Below are 17,019 nucleotides of genomic sequence, written 5' to 3'. Positions count from 1 at the left end.
TTATACATCATTCAAACTACAGATAATTCTGAATGCATGAAATATTTAAGTTTAGTCAATTAGTCAGAATCATTATATGAAACTCCAATGAAGTATGAAAAACCCCATTATTGTAAAAATCAGAGTGCTAGATTGGGATATTATTACAAACAGGAAAATGAAACACAAACTTTTATATAATTCTATATTTGATATAACTGTATAACATATCAACACTGGTCTTCACCTATAACGCCATATATTGCAAACCATACTTTGTGAATTCATGTAGCATAACATTCAAAGCACTACCTTATAACACCAACCTACTCTATGCTTGAAAAAATATGAATAACATCCAACTTTAATAATAATCAGGATCAAGTAGATATACATAATATTTTGATCGATAGTAAATACGTAACACCTTAGTAAACTCAGTTCTTCCATGGAGCTGAAGAAGGAAAACAATCAGGTACCTATCACGAGAAGAGTTGTAAACTCAACTCGCTTAATAAAAAAATATTTTAAAAGGACATAATATAAAGTAACTAGGTAAAAAAGGATATAAAAATATTTTGGAACTTTTACCATCAAACCAGTCCAGAAACATTAACTAAACCAAACATGAAAGAAATTTAAAATAATTGAGATTTCAACATTCCATCTCATTTGAATAAAATGCAAAACACAGCCTTTTAACATTAAAATAAATCTGGACAATGTTTTAAATTCATATCACTTAATTTCCTTTAATAGACACACCAAGTAAGTAAACAGTTTAATGATATATCATGACTTAAAATCTATCTAATTGCTAGGCAATATGTATATAAAAAGTATTCAGCACTGAATATTACTGGGAACTTAATGATTTACTAAAAGTAAATAAGTACCAGTAAATGACTACTGTGGTTTAACTTTAAATAATTTGTAGGAAGAATAGGTATTTGTTAAATGATACCTAAGTAAATAAACAATATAAAATTTAAATTAACTAAGTAGTAGCGTGGATCTAGTATCTACCAGATAACTAGACCATAATTAAAGGAAATGTATGTAATGTACTTCCTATTATAATACTATGTACTTGCATAAAATCTACTTATTTCTATGACAGCTTTTCCTATTTAAATAAATATAAACCGAGACGATTACTGAGAATTCGATGCATTATTACTATTTTCGGCAGTTTCTAATAAATCAATGGAGTCAGCTGCTTATAAATAGCAACCATTGATAGATGAGTCATGGGTATAAATGTACCTAAGTATATTCATGAATAGAGATCGACAGGATCTACACGGAAGCATTCTATAATAATTATATCTTTGTTAGAAGTCTAGATTGGCAGCTGTTTCGATCGAACTAAGGCAAAATAGTGCTAGTTATGTGTAAAATGAGCTGTTAGTTTACACACATCATCTACAAACACAGGAACCCCATAGCTGCTTAACATTACCAATAAAGATTATGTAATCAATTAGCTATAGTTATGTTATGTACCTATTCAATATGCGATATAAAATCCATATACGTACGTTAATAACGTAGCATTGAAGCTGTAAGCAATAAATTATTATATTCTTTTCATTTTCTATTTAATTCATCGAACGAAAATCACTGAACATTTCAAAAATATATAAAGTAACAGCTGACTTAGAAGTTTGAAAGAAAAATAATCACGTAAAGAAAACTTATTAACATTAAGTATCCAAGTTAATTGTTACACTGCTATGTACCTATTACAGATATTCGGCGTGATAATGCTATCATCAATGCATTATTTCTATCTGTCTATAATGGTGTACATTAAGCTACGTTATCAGTATTTACGTGTTAACATTAGTATAGTAAATATTCAGTGAAAAAGTACCAAGATATTACTAGAAATCAACGATAGAGTAAAACACACGTTCTTAAATCGATAATAATACTTATACATTTCTTTCATTACAGTAAAAAGTAAGCCTGTTGAACTGGGTCACTGTCTTCAGATATTGGAACCACTCCAATTGTTGCCAAAGAATTTCGTTATCTTCATTCATTGATTGTGTAAAGCCGTAGATAAATACAGACTTAGGAAATACAACATACATTATTGTGTACGATACCGTAACTAGACTTGTGTCACACGGTGGCGCGGGCGCTTCTAAATATAATTACGGCGCCTATTAAATACATGTTCCTGGCCCTCGCTAGAACTGACATACAGTTGCTGGTCACGGTACTTTGTTAAGTATATTTAAACTAATACAATAATCTCATACAACACTAACGTATCGATACGTACTGATTATATTGCACCTCACAAACACTGGTATATTAATTCAACACTCTACTAAAATATAATTATTAACAGTAAATATTTTCAAAACAACATCCAAAAATTCATCATCATTAATGAACATTAAAATATATATTTCAATTTTGTTAATATGGAACACAGGTTTTCAATCTTAAGCAAAAGCAGTTCATTGAAAACAATACTTGTAGTAACTATGCGTTATTTTCAACAATTTTATGTATATTATTAAATGTAATACATAATTTATAGAATTGAAAGCCAGCACAACTGTAATATAGGTACAACGATAGTGGTATTTAGGTATATATAATTTTGGTAAACAATTACATTATGTAACAAAAAATCGAATTAAATAATAATTACATAGTTCGTGTTTAGTGTTCCATAATATAAATAAGTAATAATTTTAACTGCAATTGCATTACAGTTTAAATTCTGCAATAAAATAGTAAACATATAATTCAATAGTAAGTAAACAGCATTAAGCTTACTGATTGAACAGTTATTGCAAACTTTTACAGATTAGGGACGAATAAATAAACGAAGGTAACACAAAATATACAATAGTGTACATTGGCTTGTACACATTATTCCTACATTAGACGTAGCATTATATTTACGTTGATTACGATGGTCGAGGCCGTGCTGGCAGTGGTGGCGGTGCGCCCTGTCTGGCAGGGACAGGTGGCGGCGGCCCAGCTGGAGGAGGCGTGCTGCTCTCCGGAGGAGGCGGCGGCGCACACGTGGGGGGCGGAACGCTGTCTGCTGGAGGCGACGCGATCGGAGGCTGTGCTGTAACCTTACCTGCGTCAGGCGTGAGTGGAGCTGGACGCGGGGGCGGTGGTCGCGCTGGACTTATTGCAGGCGCTCTGGACGGCACCAGCGGAGTCGGTGATGGCGCCGGTGGTCTACTGGCTGTTGTCTGCGAGGGGTGGGCGGTGCCGACCTAAGAGGCCTCTCAGGCTGTGCTTCTCCCGACAGAGGGACCGTATTGTTGGAACATAAATTTATTTCGGCTCTTACGATATCGATCCAATTGGGGGTCTTTAAAGTTATTTGTAATGGGATAGAACAAGCATATATCTGTCCCTTCTGAGCAGCTGCCAAAGCATTTTGCCCTTCTCTAAAAGTAATACTTAGAGCAGCATCATCAATAAATCGAACTAATGTTACTTCACCAATAGTAGATAATTCCTGTAAAACGGCTGCCACGACGTTGTCATCAAAGGCGGACTCCTCACTATTGTATTCTTCGAAGGGCTGCACGATTATGCTAGCATCAGGAGGTCCAAGGTCCTTTACTACTTCATAAAATACTTCCATACATTTTGTATAGCTAACTTGCAGAACTTCAATTTCTAAAATTGCGATAACTGGTCGATGATCGCTTTGTTTAAGTTCTGCGCGGCCATAATGAAGCAATTTTCCGGCAGCTAATTCCGAGGTGCCTTCTGGGTCAATAGTAGATTTCCTGCTTCTCCACAACACTCGATCGGTCCAAGCGGGTGCTCTACACTTTTCGCTCGTATCGTAGTCATCGCTAAATAAGTCATATTTATATGTTGGTGGGAAAGTTATTTCTCCTTCAAAGCAATTTTTGAACACTAAACCTTGGTCTTTTTGTTGTAATAATTGGTCGTGGTCTAAAATTCGTTGTAAATTGTTCTGTGACACTAACATACGTATCTCATCTTTATCTAGGTCAACTCGGTAATTAAAATCACCACACCAGAACACATAATCATGGGAGTATAGCGACCGACCCATTGGGAAGGCAGTTTTTCGTGTTATCTCAGTGTAATCAGCATTGCGCTCTGTAACCTGAGACTGGCCAGCGGCGAAATGAGCACAAACAAAACATAGCGACGTCCCATAGAGGACCATTCGAATTCCCACTGATCCTTTGTTTCCAGTTGTCCCACCCAGACCAGTTTTTACTGAATCAAGGGCAACATCTCTGATATGTGGAATCAGATCTTTCCTTACAAATATGAAGAGACATACGCCTACTAATTGATGACTTGATAGTAAAGTATATGGAGCATCCCTGCAAAGTACCTTTTCCAATTCTTCACTCCAAGCTCTAGCATTGTCTGAACTAGCTGCCATAATATTGCTAGCATTCAAGTCCACAATTTCTTCAAAGCCAATAGCAAATATATCTGATGGATGTTCCTTTAAGTTGACAGTGTTCACTAAAGCTGAATTAGGGCAATCAAGTAACCAATCAGCCAATGAAACATCCTTGTATGCAAGACTTCTGAAATGTTTTCCTCCATTTACATTGTATGTACCAATTGTGATTCGGATAGGAGTTGGCTGTGTGAACTCATTTGCTCTGCGGCACATTTCTCTGAGCACTGGTGTTGATGTGTGCAATAAGTTTGATGGTAATAGTATCCTTGAACGGTCAGCAAGTTCAGAGTTCAAAGTAGATCCTAATAGTAAAATATCAATAGCCTCTTGCTTGGAGTTGTCTAGTAAGTTATTTTGAATAGTACGAGCTGCAGACCTCGCTCCATCAATTAGTTTAGAGCCTCCTTGAATGGCACCAGTGCCCGCATATATTTTGGATATTTCATTGCCATTATTGACCCACATTTGTTTAAACACTTCCTCGAATCGGTTGACATTTTGTTTTTTGTCAATGCATTGCAGAAGCATCAATTGAATTGCCAACATTTCTAATCCTATAAATGTTTGTATAGAATTGGTTCTGTCCAAGCAATCTAAGCAATTGGTTCTTATCACTCCTTTTTGAATATTATAGATGTCTGAACTTTTAGCACTAAAAATACTAATGTCATCATAGTGCTTTTCTATTATTTTTCTAAATTTCGATAATGCTGTTTCAATGGAAGAGGCTCTGACTTCTTGGTGATAGTCAAAGATAATTTGAACAACATCATTGTGAGCAGAGTCATTCAAATGTTTCTGAAATGCATTGCTCAGAGTAGCTTCACCTTCACTGCCTCCAATTAAACTAGACCCTAATAGGTTTACAACTATTAAAGAGCCATAGTTACGCTTCAGTTGAGAAAAATGTCTATCACATGCACTGGTAGATGCATCATATCCTCTTGACATCTTAACTTTGTGTGATCCTACTTGGATACCAGGTTGTTCCCAAAATAGAGGCACTGAGCCTCTGGTTTGTATATATGAAACTACTGAATCATCAATGTAAATAGCTTGTTCAGTTTCTACAAAATTGGCAACATTGCCATCATCATTGCAGCCTCTAACATTGAACCGTGTTCCAGCACGCTCACAGCTGAGACGGGAGACCAATACTGCTCTTGCTTGTCTGTGTGCCAACATAAATGGTCCTGATTTCCACTGAACCACACATTGCTCTGGTCAACCACTCCTCACAATCTATTCCATATCTTATTAAGTGTATAAACAAGGTTCTGTTCCAAAAGAACCTATTATCTGGACTGGCCCCCTTACTTTTTCGCTGGGCACATAATGTGAGATCAAAAAGATTAGGAGTTTTACCTGAGTTCCAAGAAAAGTAAAAAGTGCCAGAGTTAACTAACTTCCTGACTTCTGAAACTTTGTCCTCACCTTGTGTTTGATAAAACAGTGGCAGAAATTGCGTTTGAGTGATTTTAAATACTTCAACATCACCAATCTTACCGATTGAGCAACATCCCGTTACAAGAACCAAGTACAGCAAACAATTCTCGCCAGAATTCAGTTGCAGGACACCTAGCACTCCATAGGCGTCCGCGATTTTATGATACTGTTTTCGCAATGTTTCTGTTTCTTGAGATGACAACGAGACCACAGCTTGAGACTCGAAGAGAAGCGCTGAGTCTTTATTTCTATGTTGTAAGATTATACTGTACGGGTTTGGCGGAGCGGACTTCTCTAGTACCTGTCCGCCTTCACCCCGCAGCACGCCGCGCCCCCAGCGCTGGCGCCTGCGCCCCCTACGCCCGCGCCCGCCCCCGCCGGTACTACGCTCGACTACGTTGAAGTGTGATGCACGCACGCATGCCATCATATCACACACACCGCACCTCACTTCACACCCGATGCACGATCAAACCATCAATGCAACTTCATTTATATGTTTAGTTTGTTAGTCTCGCTTATAGTCATAGATCTGCTTCTTGTATTTTTTGTACTAATTGTGCCATTTCAATACCGTGTTATGACTATGCATTGAATGAATTTGGTTATTTATTGTAGAAACTACCTACTGCATGCACATTGCACATTGTGTTTTCACCATCAAAGCATGTCACTGTGCACACTGGCAATCACTTGTGCATTAAAAACAAATTGATGAATTAATATTTATTTGTATAAAAATCCTGTTTTCAGAAAACGCAACACAAAAGCCGCCGAAAATCAAAGTTGTACATTTCGGCATGGTATAGAGAGACTGCAATACATTCCATTTTATAGCGACATAGTGCAATGTATAGTGATATAAGAATCCGTCCAGATTTAGCTGTAAGTTATCTAAGTTGTGTATATATAAAAACATTTGTTTATTGTTTAAAGGCTGATTCAGTACACTGAATTCATAGCAGGAAATGTCCCTCCCTCTTTATATAATCAGGTCCTAAGCCTAAGAAATTACTTTCTTAGCGGTGGCTCATGTGGTAAGGAAGATGGAACATGGGTAAAGAACCAAGGACACAAACCAACACATACCGCATTTCACATTTTCGACATGGATGAAATCGCGAGCCTATACAGTAAGTCTAACTTACATTAATGGTTGTGATTTGCCCTTTAATCTACGATCAAATTTTAAAATAGAAATTAAATAATCGTTGATGCATTTATTATATTATTTACTAATAAATAAAAATTATACAATTTTATATTGAATATCTTGTTTTATTTAACCAGCTGCTGGCTAATAAATATAACAGATTCCTCATAAGTCTCCTTAGATTTTGAGCTTGAATCCTACCTACCTACCTACCTTTACTCGCATCAGCAAGTTTTTTTGATGAGACATCAGCGATTTTAAGTGTAGAAATCTACACCTGGAAAGGGTCTATAGGCCCATTTACGCAATCTCTAAACATATTTTTTGAGATTTCGTAAATTGGATTGCTTTAGTTAGTGAGTCCTGCAATATCTATCTCAGAATCATGAGCTCCTAGCTAAAAAATAACGAATTTGTTGTTGCCCCTCTTAGCGTTATGCCCCATAAAGCTTACATTTTCTTTAATCAAGGAATAGGATGGATGTGAACCTAGCCTAGAAAGTTTCCAGTGGTTAATTAACGAAATTTAAATTTAGATTTCGTGGACAGAACAATTTCCTAATTCAGTTTAGAGTTGAAAATCTCTTGCAAAATATCTATTCTCAATATAAAAATATAAACTAAGGTAAATTTCTCTTAAAAGTTAATTTTATTTGAATCATCATTATCCTTTCCCATATCAAAGGTGGCCTATGCTCAGTAATGTGCACTTATAGGCTGATGCTAAATAAAACAAATATTTTGCTGTTACATTTTTATTAATTTTGTCATCTTAATTAAATGAATAGCAAAATGTAAGATGGTAAATTGGTAATGCTATGCAATTGAAAGAAATAAAATAATTTAATCCTTCAGCTTCTTCTTGGGGCGCAGGTTGTTGGTGTGTCCACACTTGGTCTTGCGGCAGTTGGTAGCACGGGGTGAAGGCGAGCATAGCACTTGCGGCAAATCATTTTGTCACAGTTGTACTTCATGGCCAGAATACGGAGGGAAGGCTCAATGGTACCTGAAAACAATTGGTTTTATTATAATTTTGCACATTATTTTACTGTTGTGCCAGCTATCATTCGATTTTAAATGCTGACATGAAGCTGGTCTGAAATTAACAATAATATGCCCCTAAAAAGACCCACTGACCAATATTTCTTTATCACACTCAACACTAATGTTTTAAACCTAAAAATCATAGACAAAGTTGAAGTCTTACCTCCTCTCAACCTGAGCACCAAGTGGAGGGTGGATTCCTTTTGGATGTTGTAATCAGAGAGAGTACGGCCATCTTCCAACTGTTTACCAGCGAAGATAAGACGTTGCTGGTCTGGTGGGATTCCCTCTTTGTCCTGGATCTTTGCCTTCACATTTTCGATGGTGTCTGAGGCTTCCACCTCGAGGGTGATGGTTTTACCCGTGAGGGTTTTTACGAAGATCTGCATTGTAGAGCTGGAAATAAGTTATTTGGTTACTACAACATCTATTGGATTTTTTATGGCAGGTGGCCTAAACTTTTATAAAACAAATGCCAAGCGACGTCTATACATGACACGCCACGCGGATATTTAAATTACGAACATCAGCTCAAGGAAACACTGTATTTTATGAAGAAATTATAGTTATATCACAGTATTCAATTATACAGATGGTTTTGTATGAAAATATCACTTATTTTATGTTTTTTAAAGTTATTTCACAAGCTCACCTTTTCCTAAAAACGTGCTCAAAGTAAAAGAAATGTCAAACTTGAAAAGTAATATGGCGGAATTTCTCGTTCAGAATTAGTTCCATAAACTACAATTTGTAAGATATCGAATATATATTTCTCTAACTGTAATTAAAACATTTACTGAAAATACATATTTCTAAATGACAATTTATTGAAACAACGTATAAAATATCAAACCATTCTTTGATATGTAATTAAATTTCATTTTCATAATAGATTGATATATTTTAAGTGTTTGATTTCTGAACGCATTACCGGGGTCACGTTCAGAATATACAGCTCACAACCTTAATCATTTATGGTCAATTTACACATAATAGTTATTCTATTATTTCATGAGTGAAATAAAATATCTTAAGTACTCCCCAATTTATAATACTTCCAAAAATAGTATTAAAATACATACAGTCAGCTATTTTCTTCATAATATTTTTATCCAATAACAATGTTGACAGTTATGTGTTGCCATCACGTTTTTCTATAGCCATATTTCTAAACGAACCTGATAAGTACTTGTTTCGTAATCGCTCGATTTTCAGGCACTTTGCAGGTCTAAAGTAGATTTTCCTTCGAACAAAATGTATCATCAACTTAGCCGAGTTACTGGCAGGCTGGTGGCTTCAACCCACCTGCAAAGCCCACTGTTCCCCGTGGTAAGTTTCTACTACAAAAACTTGATTTCTTTGAGGTTTATCTTTGGGTGACTTACATAGATAACTTTTCTTCTCTAGGCACCCGTTGCTTTGCAACGAGTGGAGCCCCCGACTATCCAGTACAACACTTCGCACATGTCAACTGTTGCTGAGACGTGCCCAGCTCCTGGCAAGACTAAGTTGATCCCCGGCACCAACACTCCTTACGCTCGTATGTCTGAGAAGATCATCCAGCGACAGAAACAATTCCAGGTTATAACTTCTAATCAGTTTCTAATATATAATTTATTGCGTAGAAAAAATATACTAAAATCTCTTATTCTAATCACAATAACAGCTTTACAGCTGATGTGATCTGAATGTTCATACTTCATAACATTATTGACATTTTATATTTAAGAATATTTTAAATAAGAACTAACTAGTAATCTTTCATGGTAAATTATTATCTATTATTCTAGCAGACAATAGTATTTGATACTACATTGTGTCTTAAGGAAAATAATGTATTGTGTTATTATGTAGTTAACAAGTATGTTAGTCCTTTTGTGAACATATTCACTCACAAGTCTTTACTCATATTATCTTCAAAAGAATTCAGTTGGCTTACCTATCAACTTTCAATTAACTAATGGAAAAAAGGAGCAGGTTATTTTCAATAGTGTAGTTACTTCAGATAGGTCTGCTTACATCTGTGTTAAATGATCATTGTTTATTTTATTCATTTGTTTACATTTTTTATTCAACATGGCCATGTTCACTAACAAAATTAAGTTTTATTCTAATAGGCATGATAAAAATTTTGTTACCTAACTGTCAATTGATAACTATTTAAAATTAGTTTCAAATGTAGCAATTATACTGCCCATAACAGATAAAACTTATTCTGAATATAAATATTTGTTTGCTAAGAAGTATTTGTATAACATTTCAGAAAGAGGATGATGTCCCCGTGTTCCTGAAGGGAGGTCCCGCTGATGGTATCCTGTACCGTTTGACCATGGCTCTCTGCATCGTTGGGCTCCTTGGTGTCGGCCACACCATCTACACCCACGCTGTACCCAAGAAGTAAATACATGAATAAATCAATTACTAAATTATGTATTAGCTGCCTGTGTTATAAGTGTCTCAGCACTGTGATTAGAAATATATAATCTATAAAACTATATCTTTCTTTTTCTTTCTTTGTGGTGATGGAAAACCTCATATACCTTGCTCAAATCAGTCCTTTGTCCTTAGTAACTCTAAATCCAAATTGAATATAATAAAATTATACATCATTCAAACTACAGATAATTCTGAATGCATGAAATATTTAAGTTTAGTCAATTAGTCAGAATCATTATATGAAACTCCAATGAAGTATGAAAAACCCCATTATTGTAAAAATCAGAGTGCTAGATTGGGATATTATTACAAACAGGAAAATGAAACACAAACTTTTATATAATTCTATATTTGATATAACTGTATAACATATCAACACTGGTCTTCACCTATAACGCCATATATTGCAAACCATACTTTGTGAATTCATGTAGCATAACATTCAAAGCACTACCTTATAACACCAACCTACTCTATGCTTGAAAAAATATGAATAACATCCAACTTTAATAATAATCAGGATCAAGTAGATATACATAATATTTTGATCGATAGTAAATACGTAACACCTTAGTAAACTCAGTTCTTCCATGGAGCTGAAGAAGGAAAACAATCAGGTACCTATCACGAGAAGAGTTGTAAACTCAACTCGCTTAATAAAAAAATATTTTAAAAGGACATAATATAAAGTAACTAGGTAAAAAAGGATATAAAAATATTTTGGAACTTTTACCATCAAACCAGTCCAGAAACATTAACTAAACCAAACATGAAAGAAATTTAAAATAATTGAGATTTCAACATTCCATCTCATTTGAATAAAATGCAAAACACAGCCTTTTAACATTAAAATAAATCTGGACAATGTTTTAAATTCATATCACTTAATTTCCTTTAATAGACACACCAAGTAAGTAAACAGTTTAATGATATATCATGACTTAAAATCTATCTAATTGCTAGGCAATATGTATATAAAAAGTATTCAGCACTGAATATTACTGGGAACTTAATGATTTACTAAAAGTAAATAAGTACCAGTAAATGACTACTGTGGTTTAACTTTAAATAATTTGTAGGAAGAATAGGTATTTGTTAAATGATACCTAAGTAAATAAACAATATAAAATTTAAATTAACTAAGTAGTAGCGTGGATCTAGTATCTACCAGATAACTAGACCATAATTAAAGGAAATGTATGTAATGTACTTCCTATTATAATACTATGTACTTGCATAAAATCTACTTATTTCTATGACAGCTTTTCCTATTTAAATAAATATAAACCGAGACGATTACTGAGAATTCGATGCATTATTACTATTTTCGGCAGTTTCTAATAAATCAATGGAGTCAGCTGCTTATAAATAGCAACCATTGATAGATGAGTCATGGGTATAAATGTACCTAAGTATATTCATGAATAGAGATCGACAGGATCTACACGGAAGCATTCTATAATAATTATATCTTTGTTAGAAGTCTAGATTGGCAGCTGTTTCGATCGAACTAAGGCAAAATAGTGCTAGTTATGTGTAAAATGAGCTGTTAGTTTACACACATCATCTACAAACACAGGAACCCCATAGCTGCTTAACATTACCAATAAAGATTATGTAATCAATTAGCTATAGTTATGTTATGTACCTATTCAATATGCGATATAAAATCCATATACGTACGTTAATAACGTAGCATTGAAGCTGTAAGCAATAAATAATTATATTTTTCATTTTCTATTCAATTTATCGAACGAAAATAACTGAACATTTCAAAAATATATAAAGTAACAGCTGACTTAGAAGTTTGAAAGAAAAATAATCACGTAAAGAAAACTTATTAACATTAAGTATCCAAGTTAATTGTTACACTGCTATGTACCTATTACAGATATTCGGCGTGATAATGCTATCATCAATGCATTATTTCTATCTGTCTATAATGGTGTACATTAAGCTACGTTATCAGTATTTACGTGTTAACATTAGTATAGTAAATATTCAGTGAAAAAGTACCAAGATATTACTAGAAATCAACGATAGAGTAAAACACACGTTCTTAAATCGATAATAATACTTATACATTTCTTTCATTACAGTAAAATGTAAGCCTGTTGAACTGGGTCACTGTCTTCAGATATTGGAACCACTCCAATTGTTGCCAAAGAATTTCGTTATCTTCATTCATTGATTGTGTAAAGCCGTAGATAAATACAGACTTAGGAAATACAACATACATTATTGTGTACGATACCGTAACTAGACTTGTGTCACACGGTGGCGCGGGCGCTTCTAAATATAATTACGGCGCCTATTAAATACATGTTCCTGGCCCTCGCTAGAACTGACATACAGTTGCTGGTCACGGTACTTTGTTAAGTATATTTAAACTAATACAATAATCTCATACAACACTAACGTATCGATACGTACTGATTATATTGCACCTCACAAACACTGGTATATTAATTCAACACTCTACTAAAATATAATTATTAACAGTAAATATTTTCAAAACAACATCCAAAAATTCATCATCATTAATGAACATTAAAATATATATTTCAATTTTGTTAATATGGAACACAGGTTTTCAATCTTAAGCAAAAGCAGTTCATTGAAAACAATACTTGTAGTAACTATGCGTTATTTTCAACAATTTTATGTATATTATTAAATGTAATACATAATTTATAGAATTGAAAGCCAGCACAACTGTAATATAGGTACAACGATAGTGGTATTTAGGTATATATAATTTTGGTAAACAATTACATTATGTAACAAAAAATCGAATTAAATAATAATTACATAGTTCGTGTTTAGTGTTCCATAATATAAATAAGTAATAATTTTAACTGCAATTGCATTACAGTTTAAATTCTGCAATAAAATAGTAAACATATAATTCAATAGTAAGTAAACAGCATTAAGCTTACTGATTGAACAGTTATTGCAAACTTTTACAGATTAGGGACGAATAAATAAACGAAGGTAACACAAAATATACAATAGTGTACATTGGCTTGTACACATTATTCCTACATTAGACGTAGCATTATATTTACGTTGATTACGATGGTCGAGGCCGTGCTGGCAGTGGTGGCGGTGCGCCCTGTCTGGCAGGGACAGGTGGCGGCGGCCCAGCTGGAGGAGGCGTGCTGCTCTCCGGAGGAGGCGGCGGCGCACACGTGGGGGGCGGAACGCTGTCTGCTGGAGGCGACGCGATCGGAGGCTGTGCTGTAACCTTACCTGCGTCAGGCGTGAGTGGAGCTGGACGCGGGGGCGGTGGTCGCGCTGGACTTATTGCAGGCGCTCTGGACGGCACCAGCGGAGTCGGTGATGGCGCCGGTGGTCTACTTGGCTGCTGTCTGCGAGGGGTGGGCGGTGCCGACCTAAGAGGCCTCTCAGGCTGTGCTTCTCCCGACAGAGGGACCGTATTGTTGGAACATAAATTTATTTCGGCTCTTACGATATCGATCCAATTGGGGGTCTTTAAAGTTATTTGTAATGGGATAGAACAAGCATATATCTGTCCCTTCTGAGCAGCTGCCAAAGCATTTTGCCCTTCTCTAAAAGTAATACTTAGAGCAGCATCATCAATAAATCGAACTAATGTTACTTCACCAATAGTAGATAATTCCTGTAAAACGGCTGCCACGACGTTGTCATCAAAGGCGGACTCCTCACTATTGTATTCTTCGAAGGGCTGCACGATTATGCTAGCATCAGGAGGTCCAAGGTCCTTTACTACTTCATAAAATACTTCCATGCATTTTGTATAGCTAACTTGCAGAACTTCAATTTCTAAAATTGCGATAACTGGTCGATGATCGCTTTGTTTAAGTTCTGCGCGGCCATAATGAAGCAATTTTCCGGCAGCTAATTCCGAGGTGCCTTCTGGGTCAATAGTAGATTTCCTGCTTCTCCACAACACTCGATCGGTCCAAGCGGGTGCTCTACACTTTTCGCTCGTATCGTAGTCATCGCTAAATAAGTCATATTTATATGTTGGTGGGAAAGTTATTTCTCCTTCAAAGCAATTTTTGAACACTAAACCTTGGTCTTTTTGTTGTAATAATTGGTCGTGGTCTAAAATTCGTTGTAAATTGTTCTGTGACACTAACATACGTATCTCATCTTTATCTAGGTCAACTCGGTAATTAAAATCACCACACCAGAACACATAATCATGGGAGTATAGCGACCGACCCATTGGGAAGGCAGTTTTTCGTGTTATCTCAGTGTAATCAGCATTACGCTCTGTAACCTGAGACTGGCCAGCGGCGAAATGCGCACAAACAAAACATAGCGACGTCCCATAGAGGACCATTCGAATTCCCACTGATCCTTTGTTTCCAGTTGTCCCACCCAGACCAGTTTTTACTGAATCAAGGGCAACATCTCTGATATGTGGAATCAGATCTTTCCTTACAAATATGAAAAGACATACGCCTACTAATTGATGACTTGATAGTAAAGTATATGGAGCATCCCTGCAAAGTACCTTTTCCAATTCTTCACTCCAAGCTCTAGCATTGTCTGAACTAGCTGCCATAATATTGCTAGCATTCAAGTCCACAATTTCTTCAAAGCCAATAGCAAATATATCTGATGGATGTTCCTTTAAGTTGACAGTGTTCACTAAAGCTGAATTAGGGCAATCAAGTAACCAATCAGCCAATGAAACATCCTTGTATGCAAGACTTCTGAAATGTTTTCCTCCATTTACATTGTATGTACCAATTGTGATTCGGATAGGAGTTGGCTGTGTGAACTCATTTGCTCTGCGGCACATTTCTCTGAGCACTGGTGTTGATGTGTGCAATAAGTTTGATGGTAATAGTATCCTTGAACGGTCAGCAAGTTCAGAGTTCAAAGTAGATCCTAATAGTAAAATATCAATAGCCTCTTGCTTGGAGTTGTCTAGTAAGTTATTTTGAATAGTACGAGCTGCAGACCTCGCTCCATCAATTAGTTTAGAGCCTCCTTGAATGGCACCAGTGCCCGCATATATTTTGGATATTTCATTGCCATTATTGACCCACATTTGTTTAAACACTTCCTCGAATCGGTTGACATTTTGTTTTTTGTCAATGCATTGCAGAAGCATCAACTGAATTGCCAACATTTCTAATCCTATAAATGTTTGTATAGAATTGGTTCTGTCCAAGCAATCTAAGCAATTGGTTCTTATCACTCCTTTTTGAATATTATAGATGTCTGAACTTTTAGCACTAAAAATACTAATGTCATCATAGTGCTTTTCTATTATTTTTCTAAATTTCGATAATGCTGTTTCAATGGAAGAGGCTCTGACTTCTTGGTGATAGTCAAAGATAATTTGAACAACATCATTGTGAGCAGAGTCATTCAAATGTTTCTGAAATGCATTGCTCAGAGTAGCTTCACCTTCACTGCCTCCAATTAAACTAGACCCTAATAGGTTTACAACTATTAAAGAGCCATAGTTACGCTTCAGTTGAGAAAAATGTCTATCACATGCACTGGTAGATGCATCATATCCTCTTGACATCTTAACTTTGTGTGATCCTACTTGGATACCAGGTTGTTCCCAAAATAGAGGCACTGAGCCTCTGGTTTGTATATATGAAACTACTGAATCATCAATGTAAATAGCTTGTTCAGTTTCTACAAAATTGGCAACATTGCCATCATCATTGCAGCCTCTAACATTGAACCGTGTTCCAGCACGCTCACAGCTGAGACGGGAGACCAATACTGCTCTTGCTTGTCTGTGACCAACATAAATGGTCCTGATTTCCACTGAACCACACATTGCTCTGGTCAACCACTCCTCACAATCTATTCCATATCTTATTAAGTGTATAAACAAGGTTCTGTTCCAAAAGAACCTATTATCTGGACTGGCCCCCTTACTTTTTCGCTGGGCACATAATGTGAGATCAAAAAGATTAGGAGTTTTACCTGAGTTCCAAGAAAAGTAAAAAGTGCCAGAGTTAACTAACTTCCTGACTTCTGAAACTTTGTCCTCACCTTGTGTTTGATAAAACAGTGGCAGAAATTGCGTTTGAGTGATTTTAAATACTTCAACATCTCCAATCTTACCGATTGAGCAACATCCCGTTACAAGAACTAGGTACAGCAAACAATTCTCGCCAGAATTCAGTTGCAGGACACCTAGCACTCCATAGGCGTCCGCGATTTTATGATACTGTTTTCGCAATGTTTCTGTTTCTTGAGATGACAACGAGACCACAGCTTGAGACTCGAAGAGAAGCGCTGAGTCTTTATTTCTATGTTGTAAGATTATACTGTACGGGTTTGGCGGAGCGGACTTCTCTAGTACCTTAAATCCCTTTGACATAGCCATGATTACGAGAGAGTGCTAGTCACTTACATGTATACAACAGCCATCCGCCCCCTATTTCAGCTTCACTTTAGCATTTGCACAACAATCGACCAAGAAAAATCTAATGAGAATAGACGGATTTCTATCAATTTCGAAGCAAATCAGAAATGTCAATTACGTCAA

The 17,019-nt window shown here is 35.8% G+C and overlaps 5 protein-coding genes across 6 annotated transcripts in view; 2 read left to right on the top strand and 3 right to left on the bottom strand.

Moving 5' to 3' along the window:
* Positions 1 to 6,904, top strand: part of LOC118265458 (WD repeat-containing and planar cell polarity effector protein fritz) — an 18,316-nt gene extending 11,412 nt beyond the window's left edge. Inside the window, exon 15 of the mRNA XM_050706043.1 lies at positions 6,623 to 6,904. Coding sequence (XP_050562000.1) covers positions 6,623 to 6,678 — 56 coding nt within the window. The 3' untranslated portion in view covers positions 6,679 to 6,904. The remainder of the gene's footprint in view (positions 1 to 6,622) is intronic.
* LOC118265614 (polyubiquitin) overlaps positions 1 to 8,887 on the bottom strand; it is an 11,841-nt gene extending 2,954 nt beyond the window's left edge. Inside the window, 2 exon segments of the mRNA XM_050706063.1 lie at positions 8,214 to 8,462; positions 8,719 to 8,887. Of these exon segments, the coding sequence (XP_050562020.1) occupies positions 8,214 to 8,455 (242 nt within the window). The 5' untranslated portion in view covers positions 8,456 to 8,462; positions 8,719 to 8,887.
* LOC118265613 (synaptojanin-1) lies at positions 171 to 5,750 on the bottom strand. The gene has a single exon (XM_035578606.2). It carries the CDS (start codon positions 5,606 to 5,608, stop codon positions 3,143 to 3,145), a length of 2,466 nt encoding a protein of 821 aa, XP_035434499.2. The 5' UTR covers positions 5,609 to 5,750; the 3' UTR covers positions 171 to 3,142.
* On the bottom strand, positions 171 to 17,019 carry LOC126910612 (synaptojanin-1-like). Of its 2 annotated transcripts, none has more exons than XM_050706040.1 (2): positions 11,803 to 17,019; positions 171 to 1,136 (listed from the first exon to the last, which is right to left on the bottom strand). In XM_050706040.1, exon 1 carries the CDS (start codon positions 16,855 to 16,857, stop codon positions 13,576 to 13,578), a length of 3,282 nt encoding a protein of 1,093 aa, XP_050561997.1. In that variant the 5' UTR covers positions 16,858 to 17,019; the 3' UTR covers positions 171 to 1,136; positions 11,803 to 13,575. The 2 variants fall into 2 exon arrangements, with proteins under 2 accessions (XP_050561997.1, XP_050561996.1); XM_050706039.1 differs by having other exon boundaries at positions 171 to 2,229; positions 12,894 to 17,019.
* On the top strand, positions 9,227 to 10,561 carry LOC118265615 (cytochrome c oxidase subunit 7A2, mitochondrial). Its single transcript, XM_035578609.2, has 3 exons — positions 9,227 to 9,395; positions 9,474 to 9,647; positions 10,330 to 10,561. Exons 1-3 carry the CDS (start codon positions 9,321 to 9,323, stop codon positions 10,465 to 10,467), a joined length of 387 nt encoding a protein of 128 aa, XP_035434502.2. The 5' UTR covers positions 9,227 to 9,320; the 3' UTR covers positions 10,468 to 10,561.

This window comes from Spodoptera frugiperda, chromosome 28, assembly GCF_023101765.2.
Source record: "Spodoptera frugiperda isolate SF20-4 chromosome 28, AGI-APGP_CSIRO_Sfru_2.0, whole genome shotgun sequence".
NCBI lineage: Eukaryota > Metazoa > Arthropoda > Insecta > Lepidoptera > Noctuidae > Spodoptera > Spodoptera frugiperda.
The sequence above is the reverse complement of the archived record's forward strand: the minus strand, read 5'-3'. Positions and strand labels throughout refer to the sequence as shown.